The sequence below is a fragment of the Primulina tabacum genome, chromosome 3 (genome assembly GCF_025594145.1).
Source record: "Primulina tabacum isolate GXHZ01 chromosome 3, ASM2559414v2, whole genome shotgun sequence".
In the NCBI taxonomy this organism is placed as follows: domain Eukaryota; kingdom Viridiplantae; phylum Streptophyta; class Magnoliopsida; order Lamiales; family Gesneriaceae; genus Primulina; species Primulina tabacum.
This window is the reverse complement of record NC_134552.1, coordinates 8,206,934-8,219,128: the sequence shown is the minus strand read 5'-3', so window position 1 is coordinate 8,219,128 and position 12,195 is coordinate 8,206,934. Positions and strand designations below refer to the sequence as shown.

Below are 12,195 nucleotides of genomic sequence, written 5' to 3'. Positions count from 1 at the left end.
TTGTAAAGCAACAGTAGCAAATCAAAGTATGAACCTCTTCATCGACGAGAATCATTTTTCGGATCATCTTTCCTTGTTTGGTTGTGATTTCGGATCCTTGTCGAAGAATAAGAACCTTAACAGCAATTGCACTGTTGTTTAGCTTGAGTTCTTTGAGTGACGTGTGCTTAACTTTTTCCATCTTATTGTTGTAGTTTAGATACGCAAATAATAATATGTAGGTGATATGTGAAACCACGTGCAGATGCTATGGAAAACTTTTGGTTTCTTGAAGTGTGGAATGTGTAATTTATAACTTAACCTGAACCACTCCAAAAGTTGCCACTTTTCACATTCTCCGTAATTGATTGTGTGATTAAAAGCATTATGTGTATTTACTCTTTCTATTTAATGTACAATGTATAAATTATGTATATTCATATAACGTACGGGAAAAAAGACTCCATTGTATTGAATTATTTATATTGGTGTAAATGATAATTGAGAAGGTTTACAAATACATGTATGTTGAGAGTAGAGGAAAAGACTTACCAGGATATACATTTATATTTTTTCGCCAGTTTTTTATTTTATGTATTTGGTATTTTTAATCTAATATCGTATGAATATAACAATATTACATTCACATATGGAATTTTTTTTGAATATAAATATGATATTGTTCACTTAAATTTAATTGATAATATGTTTATATAAAATATAATATTTTATCAAAAAAAAATATAATAATGATGTTATGATTTACGAGATAATGATTATTCAAACGCTTGATTCTTGTAATGCAATTTTTTCCCCATGACAGATTTATGCACTTTATAACGAATGGGTCAAGTTATATCGTTATTCGTCAAAATGAATTAACCGATTCATCGTAGTATTCATGTATTGGTTTTGTTCTCTTTGCGATTAAATATAATATATATATATATATATATATATATATATATATATTATATTATATTATATTATATATTTATGTATGGTAGGTCAAATTAAAAATCTAACATGTGAAATTTGTTCGTCAAAGCTCATAAGTTTTTTCCGTATTTGGGTGAAATTGAAATGCATATCTCAAATATTTTATGGTTCAATGTTTGATTATATTTATTTAGAAACTGTTTTTTTAGCCTTGGTTTATTTTGGTAATTTGTATTTTTTTTAAAAAAAAAAAACAAGTGCACAGCCAAAAGGAAAGAGTTGAGTACTTAATTGTAAAATTTGATAATAACTTTGGAGAAAATATTGAATAATAGAAATTGTAGAATTTTGTAAGCACAAGTCATGTATATCTTGATTCAACCAACGTCCGGAAAATCATTTTTGATGAATAAAACTGAAAGATTTGTCGTCATTTCGATCAGAAGTTTTATCTTTGATTGTTCACCTATGAAATTATTTGTTAATATTTTTTTATTGGGCGAATTATTTATTAAACAAATGTGTTTTAATAGCCATTTGATATTTGAATTCTTAATTATTTTGGAGAATTGAGTAAAAATAGTGTTTTTCAAAGTCGTATGAATAAACATCAGCCAACGTTTGATTGATTATTTTCTAGTTTGTTTGAAAATATAAATAGATTATATATCACCGAATTCAATGTAATTATTCATAGTGAACAAACAAGATAACTGGGAAGTAAAATATATTAATAAACTATAATAAACATTAGGTGATAATGGAAAACTTCATTGTTTGAGGCGAAACAACCACATAAGAAAATAATGGAGTAAACAAAAACAAACGGTGCTTTATTTTATTTTATTTTTATAAAGAAAAGGTTTGGAGAAAAGATTATACCATCGGAATTTACTGGAATCTGCAGTTTAACGACATCAAATAAAGTTGATTTCAAGTTCAAACAAGGCCAGCAAGTACTTCTTTGTATACGACGTTTCTTGTTAGTGTGCCATCATCTCCGTTGTTAACATCTGGTTTAACCAATACTTTTGTAAATTTCATAGAAACACCTCTTGACAGCGCAACATATAACTGACCATGTGAGAAAACAGGTTCGGGCAAATATACACCAACAATTGGAATAGTTTGGCCTTGAGACTTGTTAATGGTCATGGCAAAACACAGCCGGATTGGGAATTGCTTTCGTCTAAATTGAAATGGATATCCTTCGTTCTCGGCCAGAGACAAAGGTATTCGAGGTATTAATACCATCTTTCCGGCATGATGACCAATCGTTATCTCTGCTTGTATCACATTGTCTTTGAAGTCTCTACATACCATTCTTATGCCATTACACATACCATTAGATGGATCTAGATTTCGAAGGAGCATGATAGGACAGTTTTTTTTCAACATCAAAGTATGAGGAGGTAAGCCGTTGGGTGTTAAGCTATTCAAAAACTCAACCGGGTAAAAATTTTGCGTATCGTCAGTAGCATCATCAAAACTTAGAAAAGTTTTTGCAACTCCAGGAAACAATGAAATTATTTTTTCGTTTAACTTGTCAACATGAGTATTCTTTGTTGCAAGAATGGCTCGCTCTGTCAAATATGAAGCCGAGGAATAACTAACAGCAAGTTCTGAATAAACGTAATCAATCAATCTTTTCTCGGACAACTCGGGAGATTCGGTACTAAAATTAATCAGCATCTCGCTTGGAAGACGAATATTCCCATTTTCGTCTACTGGTTCAACACCTTTACCTATGCGCAACAAAAACTCGCAGAATTGAGGATCACTCCTTGCACGCATGTTTTCGGTCAATGTTATTATCTGCAACGATTGGTACAAGTACGATTTAATCAAGCTCCCATCGATGGTTTCTCGAACAGTTGCTTTTGGAATAACAAGCAAGACTTGCATGAAATCACCTCCTAAAACAACTACTTTTCCACCAAAAGCTTCGTTATTCCCAACAAGATATTGTAAAGTACGATCAACCGCCTCGATGGCAAATCTTTTACACATAGGAGCCTCGTCCCAAATAATAAGTTTTGCCTGGCGTAACAACTCTGCTAAGCAACTCTGCTTTGAAATAGCACAAAAGCTGTTCTCATGTAGTTCAATGGGAATTTTAAACCGCGAATGCGCTGTCCGGCCACCTGGTAGAATAGATGCGGAAACACCTGACGTTGCTGTTGCTAGAGCGATCATGGATCGTGAGCGAACTGTTGAAAGAAGAGCACGATATAAAAATGTTTTCCCAGTACCACCGAGACCACTGATAAAGAATACACCACTCCTATTGTTATCTAGATGCTCCATAATCAAATCATAAGCCATATGCTGACCAGCATTAAGTTGCAGGGGCCCAACCAAATCGTCTGATGAAACACTAATTGATAATTCGTCTAGAATTTCTCTAGAGCATTTCAGTGCGGAGCATTCCGGTATGGTTGTGATTCTAGGCAAATCATACATACAAATATCCTTGCCCATACTCTCAAGAAAAGAATTCACAGATACAAGTGTCTCACTCAACACCTCTACATCACCAGCGGTACCATGTCTTGTGAAGTCTTCAGATAAATGATTGTAAAATTTATCCCACAAGCTCCTGACATCAGATGGCTCACAATACACTAAAATTGTCACAAACAATCGACGCAAGGCATATGGCATATGAAAGCTTATAGCCTCATTTAAACACTCGAAATTAGTATTGTCAGATTCCAATAATCGTCTACATTGTGCTGCTTCCTTGAAGGAAAAACACTTTCGCTCACCATTTGTGAGCAAATCATCATATGAAATTGGCCCACGAATATTAAGCAACAATACACGCAAATAATACCTTTCTCCTTCAATTGGATTCGCAGAATTAACACGGCCGATAACTTGTCTCTGCCTTCTTTCATTCCAAGCCTTTGTTTTTCTATCCCAGACACAATGCTGCGGAAATTCTGAATACAAATATTTTCTTGCCTCCACATCACGGCAGCATGTTTCAAAATACTCGGTCAACATAGTTTTGCCAATTTTGTCAGATTCCAACGCTGTCTGTAAATCTTGATTGTTCCAGAAAGTAACACATTGTTTGTTAGGTAAGTGAAGGGGTAAATTTATGACCGGCGGAGATATTTCATTCAAATCAAACTCGTAAATTCTCCAAATCGCCTCTAGAGCCGAGACCCACCGAGCATCTTGATATGCCTTGATCTCGTCAATGTATGTTCCAGAATCGTGCGATGAAATATTAACATATATCTTGTCATGACCTTTATATATATACTTGTAAAGGTATTTAACAGCTGTGAGTCCGGAACAAATCTCAACGTTTATATGACAGTCATACCTATACAACAAAAATGGATTATATGGAACAAACCACTGTGAATTCAATGTGCGACGACGGACTTCAACAATTCTTCCATCGTTTCTTCTTCGGTATATTGGATACCCATCTCTCCCTTGCATTGATTGATCTGAAAAAGGACGAGGATAATGGCTTTTGCATTTTCCATTTATCATACAAGGACATTTTTTGTCCAGCAAGCCACACGGGCCATGCATCATATGCCTCGTCACCAAATGAAAGAGCTTTGGGAAACGATTCTCATCCGGAATCTCAGCAACAACATATGAATCAAACATTTCAGGCGAACTAATCTTGGAATCAGTGGATAAGATAAGAAGCATGTGGCAATGTGGCAGACCTCGTTTCTGGAATTCAATAACATAAACATATGCAGCAACGCGGCCGAATATACATTTTTTGAGGACTTGGTCTTTTAGATCAATCAACTTCGAACGAAAAACTCGCGAAACAAGATCCGGCCGATCATGGGCAACTTGACCATCAAATAGATTTTCTTTAATTTCTTTCCATTCGGGATTGCAAGTAATCGTAAGAAACAAGTCTGGTTTCCCAAACGCTTTGACCAAGGCAATAGCATCAAGATATCTTTTGCGCATATCTCTTGGGCCTCCAATAAACGATGTAGGGAGAACAATACGGTGACCAATCTCGCTACCGCGGGTCTCTCCACCAACAACGCTGTCGACTATCCCTTGATACATCTCTGATCTGATTTCTGTTTGATTTCGTCTGTAGTAGTCGAGGCGAGTTGTCTCCAATTTAATGTACATATCAACAATATATTGTTGCAACAGTCTACCACCATATAACAGAATAGATGAATCATTATCTCTGATTTGTATCCGATAGCAATAATACTCCCTGCATGACACCATTCGATCGTTTTTGCCACGAATAATCGCTACAATCAAAAGAACACATATTAAAATTGCAAAATGAAAGTATGTTTGGAAAAAGAGAGAAGATATCAATCGTTGAACAACATATTCAATTAGTATAAGCAAATATGTAAATAACTTAATTTATCAAGGACGAGCTCAGTTTTTTACCTCGGTGTTGGGCAACTCATTTATATTTCTTTTGGGCTAAATTTATACTGTAAAAAATTGTTGGCTGAAATAGGGAACTTATAATTGTCTTTTATGTCATGATAATATATTTTAATCTTGGAAATTATATAAAAATACAGGGCTACCTATTTTGCATCCTAGATTACTTCACATATATTTCAATCTTGAAAATGATAGAAATACTCCATGCTGATCTTTCTATTTTGCTAATATCTCTATTAATATGTCATATTATATTTTATTTTAATAATATAATTGTTTCGCAATACACCTACTTGTTTGTCTAACTAATGGCCAACTAATTTCTTCTCGTTTTTTTAAATATATTAAAGGATTGGTTTTTCTATGTAATTTTAAATGTTGGTCATATTTTAAAAAATTGAAATTTTAGTTGCATTCTATATACCTAAAAAATTTAAGGGTAACTCCATTGTTCAAAGAACAAATATTGGGAAACAAATTGATATGCTGAAGTATTTTATTAGAATAAAATTTGCGGAGGTAATTCTTCACATTATGACATAAGTAAATTAATTTACACGTTAATATGCAGATGTAATTTGTTCAAGTAATTATTCAATTTCAGTTGTTTAAAAAGCACAATTGAAAATTTGATTTATAATAATTATCAACTACACCATATAATGACGTAATTTTAAATATTTTCTACTTTATATTAAATTTCTCATAAACTCACCTCGGCTTTCACCGCCAACATACTGAAGAAGAGAAGGAAATCCAGAAGTAGATGCCAAGTTATTGCCAAAAAAAGCAGGACTATGATCAATTCCAGATTTCAAAATGTGTTGTTGCCAACCAACATCACCATAGGGGAAAAACAACGGATATTGTAGTGGATCATAGCAGCCAAAGTAAGGTTTTATCATATGCATATGTCCATCATATGCGTGAACAACAATATCTCGGTCATAAGGAATATTAGCATTGTCATTACCCTCCACCCATATAGCAGCAACCTGATCGGTGGATGGGCTATTATAACGCCTATGATCGATAGATACATCTTTGCAAATATGCAACCTCAGATTCTTTACAGAAGGATATTGCTTAATCCTCTTTAGGAGCTGAGCATAGGGATTCACTTTTAATATATCCATCAACAAAGCCATGGTAGATTCATTGACGGCTTCTTTACCAACAACAGATATTCTATTACGCAGCTCATTGTCACTGTCCCAAAAATAAAGTTGGAAATATTTAGGACCATCATCGCTGGGCACAAGAGGTGGCAAAGAATGAAACACCTGTCCCGATACACGAAATGTATACACTCCACGATTAAGAGACGCAAGATCTTTATCAAGGCGAATTACGAATGATGTGAATGAAAACAAACTATTATACAACCGAATTTTTCGGCGAAACGAAATAGCTGAAGGACACGATATATCAGTAAATAAATCACGAAGACGCGACGGGATAATAGGGGAAGTGAGCTGAATTTTGCCAGAACCACAACAAAATGTAGGGGATTCATGTGGAAACCTCCATGCTCCACAATAGCGACATTTTGGAACCACGGGAAAATTCTGCAAGTGATCGATGTCCTGCTCGGTAACTTGAGGAAAACAAAAAAGTGATAAAATATACAATGAGGGATTCCAGAAAAACAGCATTCATCTGAAAAAACAAGGAAATCAACCAATACCAAGAATACGAAAACAAAACATATAATGGCTTAAGCATCCCCGACCAATAGACGAACTACCAATTGCACAACCTGTGATTTGCAGATAACAGAGATGAAAGCATTTGTAAAACCCATGAATCCATTTCGAATTTTAAGAACTATAATTACAGAAGCTAACCAGTCGTAGTAGAAAGTGTGTTCTCGCAACTCGACGAACTGTCCAACATTTCACTGCCAAAACACGAGGGAATGAGTAAGGAAGAACTAAAGAATAAAAACCAGTACAACACCAAGGAAGATGCGAGCAAGAGAATGGGAGAAAGTAACACACCGACTGCTGGTTCTAAAAATCGAAAACAACGGGAAGCCATAAAAATGAATGAAACAAAGTAAACGAGAGCAATACCTGGAGACGAAAGCAGAAGTCGGTCTAGGCTTTCGACCACGAGCCATGACTGGCAACAAAAGGCAAGCGTGAAACGGGGTGGAGTGACGGCAAAGAAGAAGAAGCCACATGCAGCCAAGGAACAAAACGAATTTATGTATGAGGTGCTGGGGAAACACGGGAGGCAAATACACGTACAACCAACATAACGAGAATAAAGAGTCAGGACTTAAACAAAAATATTAATTACTCATTATCACACAAATATTATTTATTGATTAATAATTAATATGGGTATTAATAATATTAATTAGTAATACTGAAACTGTAGGGAAAACAGAAAGCTCTTACAGTGAAGGGAAGCCAACAAGTCGGATAATTACATAATAATTAATTAATAATTACTATTATTAAATTCGGATAATTACATAATAATTAATTAATAATTACTATTATTATTAAAACACAATTAATAAATAATAATATTTAAATACTTAAAATATTGGAATATTAAAGTGTTGGAATATTAATAATAATTAAATAATAATACTTAGCATTAATAAATAATAATACGTAAATACTTAAAATATTGGGATATTAAAGTGTTGGAATATTAACTTAAAAAATTGGAAGAGGAAAAGAGTAAAACTGTATTAATAAATAATAATACGTAAATACTTAAAATATTCGAATATTAAATTAATAAATAATAATAATAATAATATTTAAATACTTAAAATAAAATATTGGATAATAATTAAATAATAATACTTAAAAAGTAAAAGTGCATTAATAAATAATAATACGTAAATACTTAAAATATTGGGATATTAAAGTGTTGGAATATTTTGGAAGAAAAGGAAAATGAGGTAAAAACACAATTACTAAAAGGGCAATGAGGTGCTATATTAATAAGTTAATAAATAAATAATAATACTTAAAAAGTTGGAAGAGGAAAAGGACAATAAATAAATAATAATACTTAAAAAGTTGGAAGAAGAAAAGGACAATAAGGTAAAAACACAATTAAAACTGCTATATTTATAAGGATATAGATAAGTAATTTTAGAAAATCTTGTAGCTTGCTCCGATAAAAAAAATACAAGTCTAGACTCTAGCCCCTTTGCATCTACTCTCAAACTTTTTAATGAAGTTTTCCATTTCAGATACTACAGATAAATCAACAGGGAAACGAGTTAAGCAGATACTACAGATAAATCAACAGGGAAACGAGTTAAGCAGGTGATTTGATACACAAGGAGATTACACTTAAAATTTTAGAATATTTTTCACGCCATGTTAAATTATAAAATTATATGTACCCGTAACCTATGGTCAGATTATCTCTGGTTTGAATTGATATGTCGAATTCGGGTCGCTTGTCACCATTAGAAACTTAGGATCGAAACATTCATTATAAGTTATGCTAGTACCATGATCATTACTTGATCAAATTGAACTCACAAAACATTCATCGAGGACAAGAATCCTCAAATGATTCCATGCTCAAAAAGATTAAAGGAGGATCATTGCTGCCTTTATCCAATAGCAGATTATGCTTCCAGCTTAAGAATGGATCAATGTGCAAAAGAGCATGGGACTTTCTCCAATACTTGAAGTGCTTCTTTCATGCAAGGTCTCTTATGTGGGATTAATGAAGCACAGCTGAATCCAAGCTTAAACCATTCCAAAATGGCATCCTCTCGCCCTGCCATGTTCCCCCTTAATGACACGTCAGCCATCCTCAGAACTCCGGTTGGGTCTTCGACCACCGAGCCAGTGGTCCACTGGTTCAACTCCCGGTTCAAGAACACCTTCCCCGTCAGAAGCTCGAGCAACAAAATCCCGAAAGAGTAGACATCCCACTTTGGGCTGGGTGTAAGGTTTTGGAGCGACTCTGGAGCGTGATATGGAGATGTACATCCCACGAACCCCATGGGTGTGATGTAGGGGCTCATGTCAGCCACCTGATTGTGTAGGCTGTGGTGCGATGATGTTGATCTCATGCTCCCAAAATGCCTGGCTGAGACTTGCCGTTTCGTTTTGTGGTTCTGTTTTCCATATATGAGCCAATGGAGTCCGAAATCACTTATGATGGGCTCTTTATCTGGTGTCAGCAGGATGTTGCTAGGCTTTATGTTTCCATGAACATGTTTCTTCCCATGGACGTATGTTAGTCCTCTGGCCACACCTTTTGCTATCTTTAGCCGGGCTTCCAGAGACAAATTATAAGGAGATGAACCTGTTTTCCCTGAAAAGTATCCAGAAAACTAAGGACACATAGGGCCATTTGATTAATTGAAAGATGAAATTGCAAACTTCGTGTAAAGAATTAAAATTGACTAGTACTGAACTTATCGTGTTTAGTACCAAGATTTACAAAATTAAGCTCTGTGTAACTTTTTCCCGTGAAAAATGATAAGTTAATATCTCCCATTTATTTGTGAGTGTGCGCAGATATTGAAGGTATAAGGTGATGTAGCACATGCCTTTGGCGTGTTATATGAATTCTATGGATAAAGTTTTTCAACCTCATTTGGGAGGCACCATGGGAGGAAGAACATACTTTACTTTTAAGACAGTCTCAAATTGTTGCTGAAGTATTCCATTTAATACAACAAAAACAAATGCTTCTGGTCCCAAAATTAGTCATGGAAATTTGAGGAATCATCAATAATTTTGCATGAAAGAGACATGACCATGAATGCAATGAGAATATTCAGCAATAATTCTTTGTAAGAAAAATGCTGTCAGTTTTGAGGAAAAAGAACTTACTGTAATGCACACTGGCCAAGCTTCCACCGGAGACATACTCATATACAACAAGTTTTTCGTCATCTCCACAATAGAACCCTTTAACTTGAACTAAATTTCGATGACGTAACTTGGCAATCGCCTTAATGTGGTTCTCGAAATCCTTCAATCTTTTAACTCCACTTTCGCCGATTCTCCTGACAGCAAATGCAGTCCCATCTCGAATCACAGCTTTGTACACTATGGAAGAACTAGTCGTTGAACTGATCGCGTATGCTGAAGCCTTCAGCAATGTCTCAAGATCTAGCTGCGTCTCACCATCTATCATCACTAGGGAACTTTCGTTCTTGAATAGTTCATTGTGGTGTTGTCGATTTCCGTGTTGATCATCGAATACGTAGTTAACAGTGTTGTCATCTGTGTCTGAACTTGTGGCCTCTGATGTTTCCTCACCGTTTGTAATGGTTAAACAAGGCCAAACGGGACGGTTTCTTGTTTCTGTTGTTACTACTATTGGCTCTGAATCTTTCTTGAATATATACACATTGGCTGTTGTAGAGATCGATTTTTCTTTGGCTTCTGGATTTGCTTTCTTGCCTTTTTGGATTATGAAAAGAAACACCAGTGCGAGAACTCCAATGCCCGCTAAGTTTCCAACTACGATTCCGGCGATGGCGACCGGTTTTATACGGAGTTGTGGTGGATTTCGAGCTTCATTTGCTGCTGCTCCGGGAGAATCATGCTGTGGATCTATTATCAATGGAATGACTGTTATCTCCGGAGCTGATGTGCTTGAGTTAGTATCTGGTGTGGTAGAAAGTGTCGCGGGAACCGTGCATGGTTTCTGGATCGGTTTGCCACAGAGGCCTGCATTTCGTGCATAAGAGATTGTTCCTTGATTCAGTAGCGGCGTTGATTCTGGGATTTGCCCGGTCAGATTGTTGAACGAAAGATCGATCGTTGCATTCTGTGGGATTCTCGAAGCGAATTCAAGGGGTACTTGGCCAGAAATGTTGTTTGATGAGAGATTCAAATAGCGCAAATTCACCCCACCGAACTCAAGTGGCAATGATCCATTCAAGAAGTTTGAAGACAGGTCCAAGAACTCAACAGATTGCATCCGACTCGGGACAGGGCCTGAAAAATGGTTATTTTTCAAAGAAACAACGCTTGAATTTTGTATTAAACTCTGAGGAATTTTGCCTGACAAACCATTGTCGGACAAATTCAGAAGCTTAAGATTCTTCGGCCCTGAAATAAACTCTTGAAGCCCACCGGAGAATGCATTATTTGCCAGCGAAAGAACTTGAAGCTCTGAACCGTTGAGAAGTGAAGATGGCAGGGTTCCATTCAAGAAATTACTCGACAAATCAAGTGTTCTCAAGTGCTGAATGAGACCTAAATCTTCCGGGACCGTGCCAACAAGGTTTGAATTTGGGAGCATTAAGCTCACAACTCGAAGCATTACTCCAGAATTTTCAACATCAGCGCATGTTACACCAGCCCACAGACACGGTGTAGCATCACTATAGTCCCAATTACCAAGAACAGATAAAGGGTCGCTGACAATTGAGTATTTGAAAGAAAGCAACATGGCTCCATCTAAGTTTAGACCGAACGCAGGAACCAGAAGAAGCAGAAAAGCTAAAGAAAATGACTTGATGAAATGCAGAATTTTGCTGCCCATTTTTTTTTTCAAGAACTGAGAAAATAAGCAGCTCTTCACAGAACAAGTTCCTATATCAAGAAAGAGACAGAGAGTGTAGAGAGAAAGCGTTACCAACTAAGGAGATGTTTGTTTAGTTGACCAAAAAAGGATTGGGCAATTTAAGTAAAGTTGGTGAGATTACAGCTTTAGATGGAAAGGCAGAATTCTAAATTCTTCGCTTTATGGGTAATAATCTGAAAATTGGATTTTAATGATTACTGTAACATATAAGTTGGAAGAATCTATGTTATATGAGGAGTTCTGCTCCTCATCCTCGTGTGTTTGTTTATATAAAATGTTTGCAATAACATATATTTTTGGAGAATCTGTGTTACCATGTGAGTTATA

General features: G+C 35.4%; 3 protein-coding genes across 4 annotated transcripts; all 3 read right to left on the bottom strand.

The window, feature by feature from the left end:
• Window positions 1–1,857: 1,857 nt before the first annotated feature.
• Window positions 1,858–5,154, bottom strand: LOC142538359 (uncharacterized). The gene has a single exon (XM_075643696.1). The coding sequence runs from the start codon at window positions 5,152–5,154 to the stop codon at window positions 1,858–1,860; it is 3,297 nt and encodes a 1,098-aa protein (XP_075499811.1).
• Window positions 5,155–5,787: 633 nt separating this feature from the next.
• LOC142538926 (uncharacterized) lies at window positions 5,788–7,690 on the bottom strand. Of its 2 annotated transcripts, XM_075644222.1 has the most exons (3): window positions 7,407–7,690; window positions 7,179–7,231; window positions 5,788–7,090 (listed from the first exon to the last, which is right to left on the bottom strand). In XM_075644222.1, exon 3 carries the CDS (start codon window positions 6,984–6,986, stop codon window positions 6,021–6,023), a length of 966 nt encoding a protein of 321 aa, XP_075500337.1. In that variant the 5' UTR covers window positions 6,987–7,090; window positions 7,179–7,231; window positions 7,407–7,690; the 3' UTR covers window positions 5,788–6,020. The 2 variants fall into 2 exon arrangements, with proteins under 2 accessions (XP_075500337.1, XP_075500336.1); XM_075644221.1 differs by lacking the exon at window positions 7,407–7,690 and having other exon boundaries at window positions 7,179–7,312.
• Window positions 7,691–8,636: 946 nt separating this feature from the next.
• On the bottom strand, window positions 8,637–11,964 carry LOC142539892 (putative LRR receptor-like serine/threonine-protein kinase At4g37250). Its single transcript, XM_075645634.1, has 2 exons — window positions 10,161–11,964; window positions 8,637–9,636 (listed from the first exon to the last, which is right to left on the bottom strand). The coding sequence occupies exons 1-2, from the start codon at window positions 11,824–11,826 to the stop codon at window positions 8,963–8,965; spliced, it is 2,340 nt and encodes a 779-aa protein (XP_075501749.1). The 5' UTR covers window positions 11,827–11,964; the 3' UTR covers window positions 8,637–8,962.
• Between the last annotated feature and the right edge of the window lie 231 nt (window positions 11,965–12,195).

What these genes read in the sequence shown, in the direction of transcription:
- LOC142538926 (XM_075644222.1), bottom strand. Translation starts at nt 6,986, where the DNA reads ATGCTGTTTTTCTGGAATCCCTCATTGTATATTTTATCACTTTTTTGT.
- LOC142538359 (XM_075643696.1), bottom strand. Translation starts at nt 5,154, where the DNA reads ATGGTGTCATGCAGGGAGTATTATTGCTATCGGATACAAATCAGAGAT.
- LOC142539892 (XM_075645634.1), bottom strand. Translation starts at nt 11,826, where the DNA reads ATGGGCAGCAAAATTCTGCATTTCATCAAGTCATTTTCTTTAGCTTTT. An exon ending in CTTGGCCAGTGTGCATTACA is followed by an intron (nt 9,637 to 10,160) that starts GTAAGTTCTTTT and finishes GATACTTTTCAG; the next exon opens with GGAAAACAGGTTCATCTCCT.